The sequence below is a fragment of the Anoplopoma fimbria genome, chromosome 19 (genome assembly GCF_027596085.1).
Source record: "Anoplopoma fimbria isolate UVic2021 breed Golden Eagle Sablefish chromosome 19, Afim_UVic_2022, whole genome shotgun sequence".
In the NCBI taxonomy this organism is placed as follows: Eukaryota; Metazoa; Chordata; class Actinopteri; order Perciformes; family Anoplopomatidae; genus Anoplopoma; species Anoplopoma fimbria.
In genome coordinates, this window is record NC_072467.1 from 12151675 (window position 1) to 12176924 (window position 25250).

A 25250-nucleotide genomic window follows, 5' to 3' on the forward strand; every position below is an offset into this window, starting at 1 on the left:
GGAACTGAATTCAAACCGTCACACAGAGCATTGGAAACTCTCAATATTCATGTACAGGACGTTTCTTGTTGAGGACAGGTCGGTTTATGCTTCCCACAATGCATTGCGCACAAAATCCCTCACACAGCTAAAACTCAGTGTTTAAAATACAGTACAAGCAAATATCTAATCTGGGGTCATATGAATTAAGATTAGACAAGATTTACAATGGAATTCAAGGGGAAGGGGCTTGAAAAAAGATAACAGAGCTCACTGAGTATGATGCCTGGAACAGTATTCACATTGTTTGAGTAATGCTATGACATCATTTTAAGGTAAATTATATTTTTAAAAAGTGCCATAAAAAATGCAATTTCATAGATAAATATCTACATTTGATTACAGCTCTACCTAATGAGCTATTGCAGAACTATACCAAATCAAACTATCCCATCAATCTTTTCAATGTGTCATTTCGAGTTTTATATTTTAAACTGCTGTTTTGTTAGCACTGCACAAAGTTGCCTCTGCAAAATGTTGCCTTTAATATGTGGCATCACTTATTAAAATAGTAAAATCAATAGCTCTTATTTTCACATGGTTTGCAGAAATAGTTTGCTTCCATTTTTCATCTTTAATAGATGACAAATTGAAAGGGGCACCTTCCAAGAAGCAAATGCATAATATAATAAAATTATTTTATTTTCCTGATCCATTCGTTATTTATGATTAGATAGTCAGGCTTTCGTGAATTCTAATTTTGCAATCGAGAGAGGCATCGGCTGTTTGCTTTTGCATTCAGTTAGTTTTCAAATATTGAAGCTAAAATGGAGGTGCAGAGATAAGGGTGACAGCACAGCTGATGGAGCTTATGCAGTCACAGCACACAGATGGTTTCTCTGGCAGCCTCCTGAGTCCAGATTTTCTTAAAGCTTCTGGTTCTTGGGAGCGGCTGATATCCCTGGTCTGCTTCAGGTCAGTTAATTTGGATTTTGGCTCGTATACGCCTCCATTTACGGACACATTATTTTGGCACAGAGCACACATTGAGGATGCTGGGTTGGTAGTGGCACAATGTGTGGTGCAGAGCTGGAGGGTGTTAACTGGCTCTCCTGAGCAAACACAATAGTGAGGTATTGTCTCTACAGAAAAATCAGCAACCAGTTAATGGCTTCGATTAGAGTAGGTCTGTCAAATAAGCAGTGAAAGGTAGAAATAGAGAATGTGATTTTTTTATTTTGCCAGTTTTGCTGCTACTTTAAACAAAATCACAAAAGTCGCATATTCAACAAAATAGCACAAAAAGTAGATAGTATAAAGTCCATGTTCACCAGAGTTCATTTAACATGGGTGGAACTTTAAACAGCTGTCTCAGAGCTATACTGGCTTTATAACTGACAGAACAGTACTCTGAATAAAGTTAGTGAATGCCAAACCTTAACTCCATTTTTCACTATGGAACATGATATAAATTACATTACATTACATTACATTACAGTCATTTAGCAGACGCTTTTATCCAAAGCGACTTACAGGAAGTGTATTCAACATAGGTATATAAATGTGTATTCAACATAGGTATATAAATGAAGGCGAAGCAACATTTGCAGCAAAGGCACTGGACTTAAACCCCAGTGGAATTTCTTCAGAGTAGTACAATTACAGTTACAATTCAATGTGCAATTTAATTGACTTAAGATTTCCATGGTGGCCTTTTTTCACATCTTTTTCCACGTTTGCCTTTCTGATTGAAAGATAACCGAGAGGTCAAGTGAATTCAGCAGATTGAAGATTTAATTTATGAGGCATTACAAGTCCTCTGTGGCTGTGTAACATTCAACCAAAAACAAAAGACTGGTAAAGTCTCTCCAGGAGGATTTTCTAAACTGAATAGTATTGATTATTTTATGTCGTGCTTCCTCTCGCTGCATCCCTAAAGCATCCCTCGTCAAATGTTCTCCTTTAATCACGGGCTTGGTGGTAAGGAATAAACACTTTATACTTTCAAGATGAAAGTATAAAGCACAATAACATTGACAATCTGCATTCAAACCAAGGAGGAAAAAGGTTTTCACTGTTTCAGTGTTTTGGATTTCAAGTAGTGATCTCACATAATCGTGGTCCCCTGGCTTCCAAGCTAATAAGACTCTGGGTCACTGTCACTTTATGTAGATTTTGTCAGTCATCTTTAAGTATATGCTTTAATATTAAGATTCAATTCAGGTTTAACGCAGGTGAAGTATTAGTTTTTTTTTGTTTGTTTTTTAAATGAATACTACAGATTTTGTCTGTCTACATTGGTCTTTTTAGAGTAACAATGTATCAAATGACATGTAAAAAAAAATGCTTCAAAACAAGTTTCTGTTCAACTTTACTGTTTCGGTATACTCCCACCGCTCTCATAGCACCGTTCATACACCAAGTGGCCAGAAACTTGATCAATGATCATGTTGCTCTGTAATTGCTGGATGTGTAAGTAAGCCACTGTTAGCTGACAAATTAGCCCTTTCAACTTAAAAGGTGATATATCAGTGTTGTTCCCCGCTGCCCCCAGGTGGCCAAAATCACTTATTACAGGTTTACAGCTCGGCTTTGAATAAAGACTAGAGGCAGGCAGTGCGACCCAGGCAGGAAAAAGTCATAACCCCCTGCAAAACCTTGTTGTCTGCAACCTGAACGTGTGCTGATAGGCTGCTTTATTTTACATTTGAACGGAGCCGTGCCAGGTGCTTCTCCCTATTTCCAGTTTTCAAAGCTAAGCCAAGCTTAGCATCTCCAGGCTATAGCTTGATTTAAAAACAGATACATATGAGTGCTATTGATCTTTTAATCTAATTCCCAGATAGAACGCAAATGAGGATATTTACCAAATGGCAAAGATATTTCTTTAAGTAGTTCCTACTTTACACAACCATAAAAAATTGAGAATTCTGCTTTTTAGCCACAGTGAACTGATGAGTTGTTACATATCATTCAGAACTTTTTATTTCAGTAGCAGTCAATCCATCTGCAATAAGACTTTGCTTTTGTGTTTCAGTGCTACAGCAAAGGTTGAGTCAATTTGTCTGTCAGGATTAAAACTGAAGAACAAGAGTCAGTGTGATTGCCTTTATCAACATGCATTTGTTTGTGAATGGGTGCTTGTATTGTGCTGTGATGTATGTTCGTCTACCTGTGTGCACATGAATGTGTTCAGTTTGTGCATGTGCCCGGTTGTGTGGGATACGCAAGAATCCAGGTTGTGACATCCATTTTCAATCACTTATTTAATTCGCATGAGCTATATTTAAGGAGATCATAAATAAAATACCAGGGTTCCTTTCATCAATGCATAAATCATGGCCGTTATCCTCTTACATTCATATTCTCCCTCTCTTCCTTCCCTACACACAGTGTAGTACTCTGCCTCCAGTCTTTATCGCGTTGGTTTATCACAGTGAGCTGGTTGTATGATTAAGTGTGTTTACATGCACAACAGTACCCTTCTGTTATTCTGTCTACTCAGCTATTCGCCTATTGAGTTTACTCACGTAAATACTGTTTACAAAAAAACCATCATATGGAACCCTGACACAATTTAAAATCCAATACTATTTAATGTCCCGAGGAAAAATTCAGTCTGCCAGAACAGAACAGAAAAGAGTGCAAATCAGTAAAAACAATATCAGCAGAAAAATAAATCACCCTCTCACACTGAACAGCTGAAGGAGAATGCCCTCTGTTCACATCTGTGCACCAAATGCAGTGTTTTTATTCTTTTTCCCAAATTGACAATCTAAAGAATTTGCTTTTAAAAGTTATAATTTGGGATTATCAATTCTACAGACCCTGATTTAAAAGAACGTTATGGTCAGCACTGGTGCCTCACCACATTTATATCCCACTGCTGCTGTGAACTCTTTTTCTCAGAGCTTTCAACATTGGACGAGGTTGCACTGCAAACTTCATCACCAGAAACCCCATCTGATAATGAGGAATTTTTGTTGGCTATTTTACATAGCTAGACAACATCTGAATCTTAGATTTAGTGCCCCTACCGTTGAGTTCAAAAGGAAAACATTCATCAATAATTTAACTTATTACAAGGCCAATGGACAGCGGAGAATAGACTTTTCTCCATTTGTCAAACATTTCACTCAGAAACACATAATTCAATCTGCTGGGGGCTCTTTAGAGGAAAAGGCACAATTCACTTAAGTCTTTAGGATTCATCCTCTGGGAACCATGAATGTCTGGACCTATTTTCGTGACAATCCATCCAAAAGTTGTTGAAATAATTCAGCCTTGATTAAAGAGGAGGACCTACCGACTGACATGATAGCCACGGCACTAATGTGGGCTAAAGACCACTTGTGGAAAAGTGATTTTTACCTTAACCTCTACAGTATAATGCAATATAATATTGTTTTTTTCTTCTTAAAGGGACAGTTCATCCCAAAATCAAAAATACAGATTTTTCCTCTTACCTGTAGTGCTATTTATCAATGTAGACATCTCTCCTGCCGATATTTCGATAAATAGGTGACTCACACTAAAAAGATCTAGTTTGATAAATAGCTCTAAAGGTAAGAGGTAAAATATGTAATTTTGATTTTGAGGTGAACTGTCCCTTTAATACTGTCTTTGCAACTATTATTGAACTTTTTGCCTATTTTCAGTGTAACCTGCTGTATATACAGGAAATAATAAAACAAGAGAGAACATTTATGACAAAAAAAAACCATTACCAGTAATCAAATCTTTACCAATCTTCTGCAAATAAATAGACATTAGAATTACCTTTTTTGGCAAATAAGTATGAAAAAACAAATCCCTACTTATTTTTGTCATATAATGGTATAGTATGTGTTTTAGTTTTAGCAGATTTATTGATAAACAACAGAGTTCATCCTGCATCTGTTTGAGATCAGTCTGATTCAAAATGTAAAATCTACTCCCAGATGGGAGCAGAAGGCCGCGCTTAGTATGACTGCATTCAGGGATCTTAGATGCTTCTTGCCTTCTGTGGCACCTTTTATTCAGAGTCTTCAAGCAATCCCATGCAGGTTACCACTCAGTGTTGATGGTCTTGCAAGTGAGAATTCTTGATGAGTGATCTGCAGCAGCAAAGAGAGAGTGTCTTTCGAAGAAAGTGTACCTTATCCTGCTGATGCAGATGGTACAGAACATGCAGAGATGGTTTTCTTTACTTGTGGATGACTGACGGATTTATTGTTAGGAAAGAGACTCATCAAGCATGGCAATCTCTCAATGACTGCATCTTCAGCAAAATGTTTAATTAGATGTGCCTCCTCTATCAGCAGCTCCTTTTTTTTTTAATGATGTGGTGTTGTAAAAAATTATTCCCACACCAATGCGCTCCACTCCCTTAAGCGTTTCTTTTAAAGCACTCTCCACTGCTTGAAAGTCTGACGACAATATCTGAGTCACTTCTATATAGCTCAGTGCACTAGTCCTTCCAAACAGTAGTTAAAGATCTCAGTACGTCTCACAGCGAGATAGTCGTGCATGTACGTTTGACAGGGAGCAATGTGCTGCATTTGTCTGGGATGCAGGATGCAGGGACTTACCTGTTGGTTGGAGACTTTCTCACAGAGCAGCTGTGAGCGTGTGAAAGGACAGGCTGAGGGGTGGATCACCACAGGATTGATTGTAAAAATACATTGAAATAATTTAGGTTTGTTGAGGCTTAACCTCAACGACATTCAACGTCATTTCATGAAATACCAAAGAAAACATAGCTTGAATATGATATAATTGCTATAGCTTTGGATTTTAATAGCATTCAAGACAGTAATTCCTAACTGTGCTTTAAAGTGAGACTATGTGAGTTCTGACAGATTTCTCATTCTTGTGATAAAGTGTTTTTCATAAGAAACAAAACGCTCTCTTGCTCAACTCAATACACTTAGGCATTTAGCTTTTACAGCCCCAGTAGTAGCTTATGGTGGCTTATTTTAGAATGGGTTTGCAAATGTAGAAACAGCTATGTTTACTCTTTTTTCCTCTCTCTGTCTTTATATAGATCTCCTCCGCCCTGTTTCAGCACTACAGACAGCGGCACACCTACACACAAGAAGCAGCATGTCCATGGTTCCGAAACAACAACCGAGCAATATTCATGTGTACCTCGGCCATTAACGTTGTAGTTTTTAATATTTTAACTTAGCTTAAGAGAACAGCATGTAGGATTTGGTGGCATCTAGCGGTGTGGTTGCAGATTGCAACCAACTGAATACCCCCTCGGTTCACTCCTTCGGCTGATGTGAGCTGCCGAGTGCAAAACTTTGGTCACGCTGTAGGTACAACGGTTTTTCACTCAGCAACCATAGTTACCATAGTCTAAACCTTAGTTTAACAAGAGTGTCAGATAAATATGGTGGCCTTCAGGTAAAGCAAAAAACGCCCCATCTAAAGCAGTGTTTGGTTTGTCCGTTCTCGGTTTCTGTAGAAATATTGCGGTGCAAGATGGTGGACTCCGTGGAAGAGGACCCACTCCTTCGAAGATGTAAATGGTTCTTTCTAAAGAAAACGCAACAATTTTTGTAATTTCAAGGAATTTCACTCTAATGAAAACATAGTTGTGAATAATATATTCCTTTTCTGCTTATACATCCCCCTAAATGCTACACAGTAGCCCTTTAAGGTGGCAAATGTTGGCAAACAAAAAATATATAATTTTGTGTAACTGACATTGTTTAGCTTGGTTATTTTATGACTTCTCCACTTGTGCAACATTTAATATTTTAATGCAGTTGACCCTTGTGTCCACACGCGTTCAGCCAAAGTAACACAGTCTCACTTGAAACAATATTAATTGGACTTCCTAATAGCTAAATTTGTATTGCAATTTTAGTGGACATTTTCTTCGAGTAGCTGCATGTCATATAAAGATTTAAATGCCTCTGATTAATTGATGCAGGTTTGTACCAGCTCCACATTGAGATGGGAGCTTGTGCGCTTGCTGTATAATTCAGATGGCTTTAAAAGCATGTCAACTCAATTACAGGGGTTTTACGAGAAATATCATGTCCTGTCCTACTATGTCAGGAGTAACATCTCAGCTCAGGAGGAATACCTCCCACCCTGTATTCATCTGGAAAAAGATGGGACGCTTTCGCTGGCAACACTGGAATTCCAGTCAAATTATTTTAGTTGTCAGGTCAGATCTTTGTTAAGGTTAAGTTTTGTAGTTATATTTAATTACATGTTTTATGCAATAGGCTACGCATTCATGTTTCTATTGACATTTAAAGCCTCTGAGACATACCATGTTGTTTCTTTTTGGGTGATGTCAGATCAGATTATCTCTTTTAGATTTGCTTTGGTCATTTATGAGTTTCAAAAATCAGACCTCAGTTAGTTCTAAAGTGTTTCCCAATTTGCTTTTGGATGTTATTTAAAAGCTTTTCCATATTTGGGCCAATTTAAGCTTATTTGCTGCATCTTATGGACAATGAAATGCTATAAGCCCGAAGCTCTTAAAATGAAAAATGAATTCACCTCCCAACTTAATGACAGGAGTTGAACTGTCAATCCATTAGAACCAATTTTAAATGTGAGAACTTTGCCTCAGTTCAGCTCAAAGGGAAGGGGGAAGTGAAGTGTTTTGTTCTGCTGCTTCATTTCGTTCACACAAGGGGAAAACACAGGCAATGCAGTGCAGACTCAGCAGTGTCACTCTACTTGTTTCTTCAGTCCTTTTCATTATGCAACTGGGAGACAGACATCATGCTGCAAATAAAGCTGTCTGACTGAGTCAGTGCTACAGCGAAATGGACAGTATTTCTATCATCTTCTTGATTCCAATGCGCACAAAGCGATACATTTTCAGGGAAGAGCAAAAGACCTTGTAGTTGCTGCTGTTCAGTTGCTCAACTGAGACCACCGGCATCAACACTAGAGCCCATGTCTACTGTTTTTCTACACTTACTATAGTTATAAATTGTACACCATCTTGCTCTGGTTGTGACTGCATCCATCGTTAATCCTTTTTATGTTTATGCTAGTGAGTAGAAGTCGAGGGAGCAGTTTAAAGCTGGAAGGCCTTGATAAAAAATAATGAAGTTGGTATGCAGAAGGTCAGCACAAGGAAACATAACTTTGAGAGAATTACACAGCCTGCCACGAGGAAGTCCAAGAGGTAATCCTCTCCATCAAGACATGAACAACACTGGCAGTTACTGTTTGAGGAAATCATGTTCATAAAGTGTCAAAACTGATTTTATCTTAAGACATTTTATTTATATTTTCAATCGACAGTATCAGCCAAAAACAAACATTGAAAATTAAAAATCATATAATGGCAATGGAACAAGAGGGCTTCAGGGCAAACAGGCGGAAAAATCAGTTCCATCACAAACTATAAATTCAAACACAGCTGTCTGCAGTTTTGTATGACTATATATATTGTATCTAATGCAAAGTTGGACGAGGGTGGGGATGGAGGGGTCAACGAAGCCGGGGTCAAGGTTCGGGGGTTATCAACGGGTCAAAAGGTTGTTTCTGTGGAAAAAACTGGGTTGGGCTTTTGGTCAGGAGTTGCAAGTCAGGCACAGCATGGATGGCAGGGATGTTTATGAGGTCAGAAATAGTAAAGGACATGGGGCAGGAGCTGAGAAGGTGAAAAGCTACTGTAGAGGTTTCAGACAAGTCAGGTGGCAGAAAAATGAGGGTTCAAGGAGGAAGAGCTGTTTTGCGTGCTGACGGTGCACTTATTAGTTCTGATGTTGTAACTTGAGGGCGGGTTGGGGAAATGATAGGGGGCAGGGGTGTCTGGCACATGCACCTGGTATATGTTGCCAGGCAGTTAGAAGTGGGCGTGGTCTCGGGAGAGCGGGGCAGGGCAGGCAGAGAAAATGATGATGCACAACAAGAGAGAGGAGGAAGAGTCACACTATGGGCTCCCTGCAGAGGACAATTTCCAGCTCGCTACGGTAGAGCTTCCCTCCATCGGACAGTTTCATGATGCTCTCCTTGTAGCCCCCCAGGTTCTTCACATCCACCTCCTGAACGAGAGAGAAGGGGTTATGATGGAGCCAGTAAAACTGAACTATTGACATTAATCAAAATAAAGATACTAATGCTTTGCTGGCAGCTAAATTCAACCAGGTATTGTCCTGGACGTATAGATTATTTGTTGCTACTGCTAAGCTTTCTGTTACCACTCAACAAAGGTTACACTGAAAACGGGGGCATATTTACCACTGGAAACTCTTAGTTATTTTTGTAGCAATGGGTGTCTGATTCCAGATGGAGGTCGACAAAAGAAGGCCTCTTTTTTTTTGTCGAGCACTATCGATTTTGACGTCAGAAGTGACAACTTTAGCTAGCCGATTTCATCAGCTTTAGCTAGCTTGCAATGCTAATTTAGAGATGCCCCTCCAGTTTTTAGAGCCATGTAAAAGGGTTTTAAATATGTACTGGTTAGCTACTAACATTAAAGAGCTAAAAAACAGCAACTGAGAAGCAAATTCAAAGAAAGGATTGTGGAAAAATGTCAACTAAACTAAACATACAAGATGTTGTGACTTTGAATTTTTCTTTGTCTATTAGATATTTATGTGTCTGCATTCAGTCCCTGCTAACAGACAGCCCTGTGTGCTGTATTACTTTTCAGTCAGGGCTCACACTAATATCCCCATTCTGATTGCACATAATAAAACAGTTAAAAAGCTTAAATCATTTAGTGATATCAATAAAGCTTTTGATCTGAGCTTCTCCAGCACTAAGAACCGGAGCAGATAACTTCATTCATCACACGCAGTGTGTTCATGTTTACTTCTAGTATTGTAACTCTACTATTTGTAGAGTTACTTCAGCATGTAGTATTAAAGATGTTTAAAATACAGTTTTTTAATAATTTCGGTTACACACAATAACAATACACAAAATGCACAGGGAATAAAAGACTGAGAGGAGCACGAATGATCGTAAAGAAATGGTATCAGGTGCCAGAGGTCACAAGACAGGTCTAAACTCACAAAAAGTAAATGGTGCATATTGTTTTCCACAGGGTCACAGTATGTACTGGTATACAAAACAGCTGTGAACCCTCACAAAATCCCCCATCTCACCTTCTTGTTTGTCTGGTAAAGGTCTCGTAGCAGGGCATCTAACTCCTGCTCATCAATGTAGCCATTCCCATCCTGAAAGAAGTCGACAGAAACACACCACAAATGTTATTTTGATTTCCAAACATTCAGAAAAGACTGGAAGGAACAAGATAATGGGGGTGAAAAGGAGACAGCGAGCAGACTTCAAATCCTAATTAAACGCCAGCCATTTAAACTAAAGCTCAAAAATATGCAGCCGCCTATTACACCTATTTTTTTTCTAGTTTTCATCAAAATATTCCTTCCCAAACAGTGTGAAACAGCTATATTTAGATTCTGAGCTTTCTGATTTGTGTGCCCTGCTCTGCTGCTCATTCAATATTGTATGGGAGCCATCGCTATTGCACCAGCCAAATGGCCATTCATGAATGATGATTTTAAAAAGACTTCCCCATTCACACTTCTGTAAAGGGGGTTAGCTGCAAAGTCAATACGGAGCCACTTTGCTAATTAATGAGTTATGTCTCACAGTAGAGTTTCGAGTTTGGGGCCAAGAAATAAGTCCAAATTGTTGGAAATCTTCCCTTGGCAAGTGGAACAAAACCATGTTCTGTTCATCTAGGCTCGGTCTCAAGATGACTTCAGAGCTGAGTGGCTTGCCAGTCTTATTTTATACTTTGGGAGATGGTCTTTGATGTTTACAAAGCTAGACTGAAGTGTCCCAGATCTTGGGAATAAAATGTGAATTCTATTTACTTTCACTTTAAGTATGAAGGACCCGCAACGAGTTAAGGGAAAGGAAAACAACTTCAGGTATCGGCTGGTCTGTCCAAGTTGCGTGCCATCTTGAAATTTCAGACTTTTTTCAAGGCCTCGCACAGTTTGGGGGCGGTGGCACCGTGAGCCATGTTAGCGTTCGGCTGACCGGCCGCTCTCCGCCCTGCCAACGATCTCTCAGTGACAGCGCCTGCCTGTGTTCCAGCTGCAGGGGCTGAGCCCAAAATGATGAAACTAATTACGCCCACAAATGGTAGCGCTCCATGAATGAACCGTGGTGGCTCATCTATTATTAAACTTTCAACCCTGTCCTCTGCAAGGGAGCTAGCTAGAGAGAGTCCTTGCCTTCAGTCCAAACCGAGACATGGACATGCACGCAACCACCCACCCCCTGCTATGATTTGGCCTGCCGTCTAAACTGAGGCCTACACAGTGGCATAAATAAAGGTTCATTATTGACCTTGGAAATACTACTTTGATAAAAAGAAAAAAAGCTTTCAGCACATTAAAATACTTGATATTGTCAGAAGCTTGGACATGGACTTTTTGGCAGGAGAAAATACAGTATGGCTCTGGAAGGTTTGCACCTTGTGCCAGTAATGTTTTGTCAAGGTTTTGAAGCCATGGAACTATAGTGTCAGATTGTTTTATTGTTAGAGCCAAATTTAGAATATCCAAGTGCCAATTATTAGGATTTTTACTGTTCAATTTTTACTACCTACAATTGTTTTTTATTTAAAACAATTCTACATGTCCCCACTCACAACCCTTAAAAATCTACCCATCTACTGGAATCTCAAGATACTCCAAGTTGTCTCCTTCCAACATAACAAAGACTAATGCATTTCAATTCAACAGCAAACATTCTACATTATTTACTATGAAATTATGCTGACAGTGCAATATTGTGAAGCGCTAATTACACGATACAATTGTGTTCAAATTGAAAATGATACAATGTCAATAACACTGCAACCAATACTAACAATTTCACAATTTCCAACTTTACAAATACAGGGTAAGCTTGCTTTTTCACTGCAATTGTAGTATCCATGCTGGATTTAAGTTAAGTATATCTGGTACTTTACTGTGAACATACTCAGATGGTGGTAGTATATTGTAGTATTTGCCTAACACAATGAATGTTTAAGACAATAAATGTGTCAAGAAGTGGCTGAATCGTTGCAACAAAAAACACATTAGAGAGTAGATTTATGTAAAAATGTAAATTAAAATGTTGTACATACCTAACTACGATAGCTTTTAGCACATAAGAACTGAGCTAACAACCGAGCTAACTGGAGCACTAGCGCTGTGCCACATCAAGCTGTTGTTTATTTCCTCAAAAATGTAGTCATACTTCTCGCAGCTACCTAGATTATGTCTGGTCCCTCACACTGACAAAAACTCACAGGATATCATGAACAAGAAACAAATTATTTAGCAGGTGAAAACTATCCCCTGTAACTCTGCTCTGTTTCCGTCTTTCTTGTATCAAATAGGTCCCAGTGTCACTCCCCACCGATCTACTGCTAATGTGGAAAATGAGGCCATTAACTGAGCCACTGCTCAACCACCCTGAGCTGTTTACAAAGGGACAGGTGTGCCAAGCCTGACTCATTTCCCTGGGTAATTCGGGAGCGCCCTAGGTACGAAACAAGGAATTTGCCTATTCGTGATTTTACTAAAAGGGAAACTCCAAAACAAACAGTGCTGAGTCATCCAGACAGCTTTACTCAAGAGTCTTTTGCAGTTTGTTCTTATTTTACAGTGTAAATATACATTTCCCACATCCTCTTACCATGTTAGCATATTAGCTTTCAGATACAGTGTACCATCATGCAGACATAAACCTACCTTCCTTATTCAAGCTAGCTCTTATCCCACCAGCTTCAGTTATATTAAACATGTATCGACTACTTACATAACATATTATTTTAACCAAGAACCAAAAATATATATTTAATTATCAATCAACCAGAGCTCCCATGATCTTCCAATAGTCTAAGCTTCATGGGATGTATTTGTCGCTTACAGTATAACTTTTGTTATAATTCAATATGAATGAAGAACTGTTCAAATGTTACTGTTGAGCATTGAAGCTAATACTAATTTCGCTCAGAATACATGGACAGAATTTCCCAGTTTTGAGAATGACAGATGATAAAACCATTTATGCCAAAATGCTAGTAAAAGAGAAGCTAATCCAGAAATGGGGCCAGACTTCAGCTGTGTGTGAGCAGAGTGTAAATAAATAAGCAGAATATGGGTACATTATGGTCATAGAGGGATGGTTATGGTCAGTAACAATAATCAGGTATGCCGTTTATACAATGCATCAGTGGGGCCATTCGCCATCAAATAGCCACTTTCACCCAGAGAACTTGGGTCCGGCACCACAAGGGGTTTTAAGTGGGCTCTGTACCCCTTAGCTGTATTATTTGTCCCCTCTGTTTAGGTGTTGGAATTACTGAAGACAGACAGAAAGAACACGGTTTCTTATGCCAGATTTATACTTCTGTGGCTGTTAATCTATACATGCTGTGCTAAATGGTTCTGGCGGGTAATTTCTTTCTTGATATCCATATCAGTTTGGACTAACACAACTCCATGTCTGGAAAAAACAATTACAGAAGTGTTCAATTGTGAGGAGGGACTTCTGTGCCTAGAATTATTAATGAGAAAAAGAGAGGAAAGAGAGCTTTTCCACTGAAGGATAAGTTTGGATTTAGCCTGCTTGGTTTTTGTTGTTGTTAAAACGTTAAGTTAATTTCCTTTTCCTCTATTTTGGCAATCCACAGAGATTTTCTCTGAGAATCGTTCATGATTGCGAAAAATATTAAGCGCTCTGTTGGTGCTGTGTTTAAAAAGTGGTCAGATTAATAAAGGTATTCTTTGATTTTGAAACAGTCAATTTATTTTGCTGTAATTTAGCCTTTCCGAGACGATCGCACCTTTAGGGTTTTTGGTGGGTGTAAATGTATTGCTCCCTTGAATAAAATGTCACGTACCTTGTCATAGAATGTGAAGATGGCATTGAACTGCTCAGTGGTCAACTTGACACCCTGCAAAAACAAAATAAAAGACAAAAACTCAACCACTGCTACAGTAAGGCAAGTTATTCAATGATGTTAATTGTGTATAGCCGTTTTGTCTTGCATGAACATTTCTTTCTTCACCATATTTGTCCCATACCTGGAATTTGAGTAAGAAATTCTCCTGAACAGGGAGAAGCCTGAGGGAGAGAAAGACTTCATTAGCGGACACGATAGTTAGTTAAATTATTCAAATCCATTGACGGTGAATGAACATCAGCAGGTGATGTGTTTCAACATTTATATAGTGAACAGAGGGAAAGTGAAATTGCATATTACCTTGCCATCTCTGACAGGCCCAACTTCCCATCTCCATTCAGATCAAACATCCTGAGCTACAAAGTGGAAGCAGAACGGAGATAGGAAGGGACAGAGGAGAGAGAGTGAAAGCACAGTTTGCACACATATTTGGTATGAACTATCATATCAAATATAGATAAATTGATAACAAAGAATTACCATTTGTAATGTCATATGAAAAGTTTATATTAGCGGTTCTGTTGAGTGATAATATTCTCACAATAGAATTGAGCTGCATATTTATCAATAACATCTGTTATGAATGTTTTACATTTTACAGGATACATCTCATACACTTAAGAAAACAGTCATGTCAGTCAAATTACCCATCATTTACCTTTGCTTCAGGTTCTGATTTTCACTACAGGATTTATATTTAGCAATGGATATCACTAGCATGATTTCACTACCACAGGACCTGAATGATATTTGTGCCTGTGAATCTATTATTTATAATTTAGTATCTATAATTATTTTGCAAAAATGTATTAACTTGCTGTTTTCCCTTGATAATATCTTTCACCATCTGCGGCTATAATAGAGGCACAAAGAAACAACAATGACCAAGTGTTTCCTTAAAGTGTGCTGAGGAAAATCAGGTCAGGTCAGCTCTGGGGCTTCCAGGAAGAAGCAGATGTTAGCACATCTGTGCTGTAAACCCACAACCTGCAGGACATGATGGCTGACAGCCACTCGGCCGCACAGCGCCACCGCCACCAACACGATAGGCCTCTGAGGTTCTCCAGGCAGATGAACAATTGACATACACATTTCATGAAGACTGCATATGGCTCACGGTCTTTCTGTAGGATTTATTGCTGTTTCCGAGATGTAACTTTTTATTTAACTTTAGCCATTTATAGTTATTTTTTACTTTTTTACTATTGTAAAAATATAATATAATATAATAATAATGGATTCTTTCTAATGGCCATCAGGGGGGACTTATTTGGTTGCAAAAATAATTCTGGTTAAATGGAAATCTTTGAGAAAATGACCCTACTTCTCACTTGATTTATACCTCGGTTAACATTGTAAACATGAGTTTATGGTCTCAGTCTCTAGTTTCAAGACTTCTTCAATACAGGATGATGTTCACATAGTAAATATGGTCCATTTAGAGTAAAATAGACCATAAAGCAGGGTATGCTTTACGGCGTAGCTACCTTGTGATTGACAGGTCACTAACACAGCGTTTTTGTCTTAGAACTTTAACCATTTCACAGTGTGTTGTCAGTTCTTGGAATGTAACCTTTTTGGTCGCCTAAAAGGTCTTATTCAGTATTCAGTTGTACTTGGCTCCCCCCTCTCATGTCAATTCTGGTTGCAAAGATGGTGTGGCCCAAAAATAAGTGACGTCCCGGTGACTACGTCCACCTCTTATATACAATATATGAACCGGTATAGTACAAACTGATACATACATGTGAACAAGATGTAACGTTTATGAATAAGAGGGTAACAATCTGGGAATATCAAATGAATTAATGCTACTGGATACCTGTTTTGTTATTACATAGTACTAAACCTTTAGATTTATTTTTTCATCTTGCTTATATATCCCCTTAAAATCCTTAAAAGCTTTCTCAGTGCAGAAATCAGTTTTTAGTTTAAACAGCTAAGCATGGAGTTTAGCTCAAAAGAATAGTGATAACTGGCCAATTACACTTCTGCATCTGGGATTCCTCATGTCTGTGTGTGTGTGTGTGTGTGTGTGTGTGTGTGTGTGTGTGTGTGTGTGTGTGTGTGTGTGTGTGTGTGTGTGTGTGTGTGTGTGTGTGTGTGAGTATGAGTATGAGTATGAGTCTTACTATGGTCTGTGTGTACTCCTGGAGCTTCTTGTCATCGTAGTGTCTGTTAGCCTTCTCCAGCAGGTCTGACAGAAAGCCCTGAGGACAGAGATTCACGTAGATTAAAGAACTAAAGAAGAAATGAGGAAGAATATGCAGATGTATGGCAAATACAGGATGTAAAAAATTAGCTTATTTAAATGATGCAATTTTGGGGGTCTCCACCGTTTCGGATTAGTTGATGAGGAACAGAACAAAAGATGAATGAAAATACAAAGATAGGTTAAAACAATGAAGATGGATAAGAAAAAAATAGAAAAGTAACAAGGACAGTAGGAGGGTAGGAAAAAACATGAAAACGGAAAGAAGACAAAAAGGATGGAGACAGAAAAAAATTATGATATCAATGTTATTTTATGAACTGATCTTGTGTTTTCTATTATACATCCTAATCTACAAAGGAAATAGTAACTACTGCCTTTAGGTAGAGTAAATTTAGCAGTCATTTTCTCACATCACAGGTTCAGCTCCAGAGTCTATATACTCAGACAATTTCCTGGTCTGCTCACAATCATGAGGTGAGACACATGTCTGCTGCCTGCGATCTCATCTGCACTTTTCCAAAGCTTTCAAAAGGCCACACCTGAGTAACTCATCTGCAACTGGTCAGCTGGAAGAAATGTGATCCCATAACAACCCAAGCAGCCTAATCTGTACTTGACGTGTAATCGCTGACCCCATTAACGTTCAACTCCCCAGTGCCGAGCGCTCTCCTTCATATAATTTGGCACAACATTTCAGTAGAGGTGTTGAAGTGTAACATAACAGTCTTTTTTGCAGTCTGAAAAGCTTTTCTTTTTTCTTTTGCATCTGAATCCTCACCTGGAAAAAAAACACTCATGGTCACTGGGGGATTTCCTTTTGGAGCAGCCACTTATCTCTCCTCGTCAAAACTGCTGTCTGGCTTTACTGACCCGTGTGCTCATATGATTTAAAAATAAAATGTAAATCCCACTGAAACTCAGCAGAGAATATTTTGAAATTGACGTTTTTAAAAGGGAGCAGACAAACATATTCCCTACCTATTTTCCATATATATTCCTTTCAACAAGTAGATTCAGAAACAGTTTGATAATAGGGTAGTTACTAATCATAACACAAAAAAACGCAGAGGATTATTTTTTTTGTCTTTTTCTTTCCTCTCTTTTATTGGTGCACAACAATATAGCATCTAGAAGGTGATAAATAGAAAACCTTTTATCTACACTTTTACACTCAAAATGAATTAAAGGTATGGGAAATACATCCAGTTAAACACAAAAATAGAAAAACACGTATATAACAGTGGTATTAATATACGTAGATTTGTAAATAAAATGTAATAAAATACAGGAAAAGGAATATGCTTTTCCTAGCTACAGTTTAGGTTGGGTGCTCTGCCAGTAAGCATTTTAATGTGTATTTGAATGTGTGTAGGGGGGAGAATGAAAAAAAGACAATAAATGAGAAATAAGTATGACAAAGTAAACAGATGAATAAATAACAGCACTTTGTAATATTGGTTATGCTTAACGTTTGGATGAAAATGTAAATATAAAATCCTGTATATCAGGTATGCAATATGTTATACTGAGTCATAACAAACCTTCAATTCATTTGCTTCAATGTAGCCGCTGCGATCTGTGTCATATCGCCGCCATGCCTGCAAGAGATCAACAGAACAAAATAAATATTGGATTGAAAGCAGTTTTTCAGCGCTGATGTACAAAGCCCAAAGACATTTACATTTCTTCTCCCCTACATAAATTCTCCCGTGGCCGAACCCCCAGCTTGCTCTTTAACTGCGCTTAGAGTTGATTTTTCTCTGGTGCAGAGCAGAAATCGTTCCATGGGGGACGACCACAGAAGCCCGGGCCATCACTGTAAATACACGGTCTTCAATACAATCCCACTCACCCGCATACAGAGCAGAGGGCAGCCAGAGACAGAGGGAGAAATGAGGAAGGGAGAGAAAGTCATTTTAATGAATGTTTTAATCTAGCAGCTGTCCCTGTCCAAAGAAGGGCTCCTTATCAAAGATGGATGGCCTCCCTCTCCCTCTCCTTCTCCTCCTCCCGCCCCCTGCTCCTCCTCTGGGCTCGGCAAAAAGGAGTTACAGTGGTGTTATCCATTATATATGACTCTGAAAATAGAAGTCTCTGCTTCCTCATTCTAACCCTTTAAAAACCTTGCTGCCCACTTCCTCCTCCGTGCACCCTTCAACAAAGACTGATTAATCCCCCTCTCTTGTTTTATGCTCTCAAACCCCGGCTCTCAACTTCCCATCGACATTTCATTTACGTCCCCTCTGTTCCTGCGTTCTCTTGTTTGCCCTTTGTATCCTTCCCTCTCCAGACCTTCCTTTTCATTCATCCTCTACTTCTCTCGTTTCATTATTCACTCTCAATATGACACAGGAGACAAGGACAGCCTCTTCCCTACATGTAATTGGTTTCTAATTGGCTCCATTCTTTCATGCGGCATATCGTGCATGAAATCTGCCATTTTCTTATCTTCTAAAGGTATTTTGAGGAATAAATTATTTCCTTTTTCTAGTACATTTCAACAAACGTCTTGCTATGCTGAGGGCTTTTTGTTACTCCTACAATCATTCATTATTCACAGCCGCACCAAACTTGTTAATACCGTACCTTGAACTGTTCATATATAAATGGTTTCTTAAACACACAACTTGGCTGTAATTCACTAACGGCACTGAACAGTCTTGTTTTCTGTGAGGTTTTGCTAGTAACTATTCACATAGGATTAGCTTTGTGTGTAGCTAATGTCTGAATGCTCGTTCGCTAAATTGATTTAGCTGCTCCGCTAACTCTCCTTGTTTTGTTGGTGACTGATTTGACTTGGGCAAAGACGTAATACTTGTTATGAACAAATTTTCTCTACAAACCACTTGAAAACGTTCTACAGGGCCAGTGTTCTTTCTTTTCATCCGCTAATTCAGACTTTGTCTTGTTGTTCATGTATGCTAGTTGTTGTTTTCTGTTCCTTGCTAGCATCAGTAAAGCTGGCTCAAAAGTACAGCTAAGGGGCTGATGTTTTACTTCAGATTTCCACATATGTTATACTATATAAGTATGTAGTATCACATCCAAACTATGAAAGCAAGGAATTTCTGTCCATATGTGTTTATGTGTCCTTCGCAAATCTAAAGAACCGCTCATCTGAACTACTGCACAAGTGTATTGTTGGGGTTCCAAGACTTGCAGTGTCAAATGTGTCACAGAAATTGATTGGTGATCACCAATGGTGATTTTAGGCCTGCTTTTCCAGGCAAATATGCCCCACTGTCATTCAGAAAGATTAATTTAGCTGTTTACGTGTTTTTGGTTCCTTTTTTGTTTCTCCTGACAGGAAAACAATCAATCATGATTGATGTTCACACTGCAAGTTGAGATTTGGGATTTGTGAACATAGCTCCTCTGCATACACCAGCAGAAGCTCGATTTGAAATTCAACTGCTAAATCTCAACAGCAGAAACGGGCAACCATGTGCAATGGCACAGAGATTGCGGTTTTCTTTCCAGACTACACCGGTTTATTTCACTAATTAGTACACCTTCAACCATACACGGGGAATTAATCCGTGAAATTAGCTGGTAGGCATGAGTGAGAACATGCAGGCTGTCTCCCCTCCATGGCTGACTGACTCTGGTCTATAATGTATGGTTGGTTAAAATAAGTGTGTCCTGACTAATGGCATTTCTTACTGAACAAAAAGCCTTTGTACATTAAGCATTGCAAAGAACAGTTCAAATGACAGAGTTCGGCAAGAGGGGACAGCAGCTTTGCATAAAAAATATATATACCGGCCCATCCACACGCACTCAGAAACACTCTCTTACCGCCATAAACTCAGCACTGGAGCTGACAAACTCTCTGAAGCAGAGCAGGAAGTTCTCTTCTGTTGGGAGAATCTGGGCCAGCTAGAGAGAGAAATTACAGGAAAATGGGAGTGGTGAGAACACAAGATGGTGGGGTTGATGTGCTGGGAGAAAAGAAATGGAGACCGGGGAGCTTTTTGTCTGCAAAATCTCAAATGGCCAATTCGGACATAAATAATAGAGTAGCCAGGCTCAAGTTTTTGGTTGAGACAAAACCTTTGCACCTGATTTCTACCCAAACAACTGAACATTAAACTCATCCTCAGATTTTTCCATGCTGCCAGGGGATTATTGATATTGCAGAAGGGCCTCCTTCTTCCATTTCTTTCAAATCACCCTCCTAAAATGGTAAAATCAAATGAAAGCAATATGCCGAACCGATGCTCAGTTGAGACCATCATAAAGACTTCATTTATGTAATCGACCGGAGTATTGACCCAGCCTTGTACTGTAATGCTCTGACTCTGTGAATTATCTGAGCTTTTTTCTTTTTACAACTTTTTCTCTCTCAGTAGAAAGCAGACAGAAAACTGTTTTCTCCTGTTTCCAGTCTTTATGCTAAGCTAAACTAGCTGACTGCTGGCTACACAAATGAAAGTGGCATCAATCTAATACACAGCAGTAATAAGTACTTTTGTTTGTTCTAGTGATTTAATATGTCACACTGACAAAAAAAATAATCCCTGCAAAAAGGAAAAAAATCCCAAAATATCAACCTACTCCTTTAATGAAAGCCACAGATTAGATTTAAAGCGTAATACAAGAAGCGTCTCCCAGGCCTTACCTCTGACATCTCAATTCGTCCGTCTTTGTTCTTGTCGAACTTCTGCATGAACTCCTTCATCTTTTCTCTGAATGTGGGGTTTGAAGGGTCCTGGAAAACATTTGCACTCAATACAAGTGAAACCTGAGTGGCCATTATGCATACATACATGTGTTCAATCTCTAGTCCTTGAACTCACCACCCCTGCTCCTCTCCGGGCCATCTCCAACTCCTTGAAGAAGTTCTCCAGCTCCTTCCCCTCGATGTAGCCATTACCTTGGAGACACACAGAACCATAAACCTATGTCACCACAACGACCGCATTTCAGTATCGCTGACATGCAAAACATTTTTTAAAAAGCATCTGCACAGATGTGGTCACAGTGTCAAACAGATCCCAGCGTGGCTCGGTTTTGCCCCGGTATTGATCCAAACATGAGCCTTTTACCAGCGACTCTCTTCCTTCCCCTCTGGCTCAATAGATTAGACTATTGACTGACACGATGCAAACTGATCACTCCTCAAAGACTGTGTTTCGCAGGGTTGTACACAAGGAGAGGCTATATATGGAAAGCTGCTTTTCTAGGTTTTTGAAGGTGATGATCCACGGGCAGCTTCTTTTATTCTACGGACATCAATACTGCTGTCAACAGGGAGTTTGGCAAATGGGACCAATCAATATGGATAACAGTGTACTGTGACAATTTCTACCTGATTTCTTTTTTTCATCTAGACTTGTGAAAGCGATGATATTTTGTCAGGAGGAACTGACGTTTTAAAAGGTTCCGACCCTTTTACCCTGAATGCTGTCAATCATTTTGACACACGAAGTGTCACTTTTGTCGATTGGCGTTTATCCTGAGGTGATAGCCATCGCATTTGTTTGGATTTCATCATGACAAATTTAGCTTGGGGACAAAAAAAGTTCACTGTCTTCTTATCTTATTTCATGCTTACTCCTGGCACTCTGCTGCCCTGACAGTACCTATTCAGAGGACAAATGAGTGTGCCCGCTTCACCCAGGTAATCTGTGAGCCCGTGCCAGCATCCCATCAACAAGCAACACTAAATGGCAGGACAGATGGCTCCAAACGATGTGACTAGCTGCTTCAATAAAACCCTGGAAGGCAGAGCAGCCTCATTAAACAGTAACAAAGATTATTATGCCATCCACTTCCTCTCCTCTCCCTCTAACTCGCTGTCTCTCTCTGTCATCTTCATTCTAGCTCCCTCTCCCTATCCAACCAGCATCTTAGCGTCTTTGTTCTATCCATGGAAATTCTTGTGTGCGGGGCGGGTGCATGCGTTCCTCAGCGATGTTATCAAAACTCATGAATACAGGCTCTGCTGTTTCAATAAGTGGGGCGGTAAAATGCCTCGCTGCTATCGAGCCTCCCTCCTCTGGGTCTTATTGACATTTAGCACTCTGGAGAGGAATGGCCTGCTTGATAATTAAACAGAGTAAAACGTGATTAACTACAAGGCGAACGGCATAAAATGACAATAAAAATAGATTTATGAACAGATTATGGCAGAGCGCTGTCCCACCTTCGATAAATGCAGCCACAGATCCATACACCCCATTATTTTTGTGTGTATGGGAGCATCTGTCTGTACTGTTCTTTTGTCATATCAGTAGGATAAGTACTTACTTTCCCTTCAGGATCTAAGACACAACAATATGCTGAAGGCACCCTTTGGTTCTTTTCTATGAAATGTCGTAGTAAACTGCCCTAAGCACAAAGAAAGCATCACTTCCTGCAGAGAAATTTTATGGCTGACTTCAACTCACTTCCACATCGCTCAGTTTAAATGTCAAATAACTTGTTTTATGTGTCATAATAAGGGCCCACCCACCAACTTGCTCTCATATACTTTGGTCCCTCTGCACAAGCACTTCAAGCTCGCACCGACCAGCACGATAAAAGGTTCACAAAACCACTTTTGGTCCAAATACACACTCTTTTGGATACTGCGTCATTACAGTCCCATGAGAATCCGCTAAAGGCCCTTCAGTCTTCTGGTTCTGATTCTAAAATTCAACCCTAACACAGGAAAACTCTCAAAGTGGGCAGCTGTGCCAACTAAGTGCATATTTAAAGCCTATATGAAAGTGCATTTGCCTTTCAAAGGAGAGTGCAACCTATTCAAATATTTTGTGTTGAGACCACAGCTGGGTCCATTCAGGAAGTGGATTTTGCTTAAAGCTCCCAGATTTCCATATCCAGGTTAATAAAAAATAATTGACAGCAAATGTTCTATAATTAGCAAAAGGAACTGCAGTTGTTTCCTCTTTCAGCTTTGAAGTGATTGAATTGAGAAGGCCTAACGGAGACAGCAGAGAGAGATGAGAGGGACGCAGAGCGGAGGAGCTGCGAAGAGACGCAATCCAGATGAGACTTGATCCTGGGCCAACAGGGGAATATGTGGTTTCATCATCTCTGGGTGCATTGCCTCCTGTGTATTTTTATCTGCAACTCAGGAGATGTTTACTCAATCTGAGCAAGCAAATTAGCTCTCCCCTCTTTCTGCCGAGCCAGAATACACTCCCAGTAATGAGAGCAGAAATCAAACACTGTAGCCAAATCTGTTGATGCTCACTGGTTGTATTTGATTTGCAAAGTGGCTCGTTGCAAAGCACAATATGTAAAGCACCTCAGGACTCAGACACCTGGGCGGTGGGACTGATATCCTGGCGCTCTAAGCAGGACAAAAGAGTAAAAAAAACAATGCTTAAGGCAACTTCGTCTGCACATTGGCTCAGGTGCTGAGCTCCAAACCAACTCCTCATTCTGTCCTGATTTCCCTGCGGAGAGCATTTCAGCATGCATGCAGGCATCAAAACAGATTGCATTAACAATGAATTCACAGGAGCCTGTGTGTAAAACAAATAGGTGTGACACACTTGCCTTGTTCACAGGTGTATTTGGAACATCTCAAGAACGTTGATTGAGCCAGCGAGATTGAGGACTTTCTGTTTAATAATGACTGGTTAAAACCAGAGTTCAGAGTGGTCACTTATGTGAAAGTCCCAGTCTTAGTTTTTAAAGGACACCAAAAAGGATCTCCTTTCTCAAATCGGTTTCATCAGTTCATAAAATGTCCTTAATCCACAGAAACGGATTTCCATAATTAGATTTATGAGGCTTTCATGACAGCAGAGACATGCCTGATGAATTTGTATAGGGGAAAAAAAGTGAAACTGTCACACTGCAACACAGACACATGCACACAGAGATATTTGCAGAGCCAGAGAGAAAGACCGAACTGTCACATCTGTACGGAGACAAAAAGAGGATTGAAGAAAAGATCATGACTGAGACTGAGGGAAGAAACAGTGTGTGTGTGTGTGTGTGTGTGTGTGTGTGTGGTGGGGAGTAGAACGCTGAATAAATTAGTAGGCCTACATGGGACGATTTCACGTTGACAGATATGACATCTGCATCGCATAAATCCATATTCATACCAGGCTACTCTCACTGCACAAAGAACATCACCACTTGACAGACCGATCTTATTGATGAAACTTAAATAAGCCAGTTTTTGATTGGAAACGGATATCAATACCAGGAGCATCAGGCAGAGCCAATTACTCACATGTAAAGGTAACATTCCAAACTGTCAACGAGTATAGATTAACCCTCAGGAGACCCTAATTAAATGACCAAATGCAAAATGAGAAAAAGTATACTCGTATTATAAGGCTCATTGAATATTTTAAATATAGTCTTTAAATAACTCTATTAAATATTTTATTTGAAGGCTTTTCATGAGAAATAATGCATCCGCCCGTGCAGTTAAATAAAAGATATATATATATATATAATAAAATTAACTCATACCACGTGGTGTCGGGAGTGGTCCCATAAGAAATTAATTTAGAAGATGTCGAACTTTTTTGAGAGATGCAGTACTTCAGTATATACTGGATTTCGACTCTGATATCAGCTCACAAGCCGAACTGTGAATATGTCGCTCTTGGCTACTTTATTCTTTTTCTTTTACACACAAAGAATATTATCACGAATTAAAAACAAAATAGACGCTACAATATTCAGAATCATATATATAGTTCATTGTGGTTATGCTTCTCTCCTTAAACAGTCGCTTTAATACCCCAAACGACAAAACATTTGCTGTGGTATTATAGACGTTTATTTCTAAGCTTTATAACGGTTTTACTCTATTTCAGGAGAAAGCATTTCTATCTTTTTCCATGCATCTCCCTGTATGATTATTATAAACCACAGCAACAGCAATGATCAGCTCGGTAATCCAGTAATCTTTCGTGAGCCTTCAGTTTGGAATAACTTTTATGAAGGTGGAAAAAGAAAAGTGTCCCTACCGTCAGCGTCGAAATGTTTCCAAATGTCCAGGAACTGGGACGCGGTGACCTCGGCCAGGTGCAGGTGAGGAGGCTGCTGTGCTTTGTTGGCCATGATGCTTTCGTAGGGATGCTGCTTGTCAGGAGCCAAAAAAAAATCCGCCGCTAACTTTTCTGTGTCTCTTGTTCAAACACACCCCACACTGTGGCCCAAGCGCGCCGCCCG

At 39.4% G+C, this 25250-nt stretch overlaps 1 protein-coding gene across 1 annotated transcript; it reads right to left on the reverse strand.

Annotated features, from left to right (window-relative positions):
* Positions 1 to 8304: 8304 nt before the first annotated feature.
* calb2a (calbindin 2a) lies at positions 8305 to 25202 on the reverse strand. The gene is made up of 11 exons (XM_054620542.1): positions 25046 to 25202; positions 20900 to 20976; positions 20722 to 20811; positions 19899 to 19979; positions 17642 to 17698; positions 16018 to 16095; positions 14186 to 14241; positions 14007 to 14046; positions 13823 to 13876; positions 10056 to 10127; positions 8305 to 8987 (listed from the first exon to the last, which is right to left on the reverse strand). Exons 1-11 carry the CDS (start codon positions 25137 to 25139, stop codon positions 8871 to 8873), a joined length of 816 nt encoding a protein of 271 aa, XP_054476517.1. The 5' UTR covers positions 25140 to 25202; the 3' UTR covers positions 8305 to 8870.
* Positions 25203 to 25250: the final 48 nt, after the last annotated feature.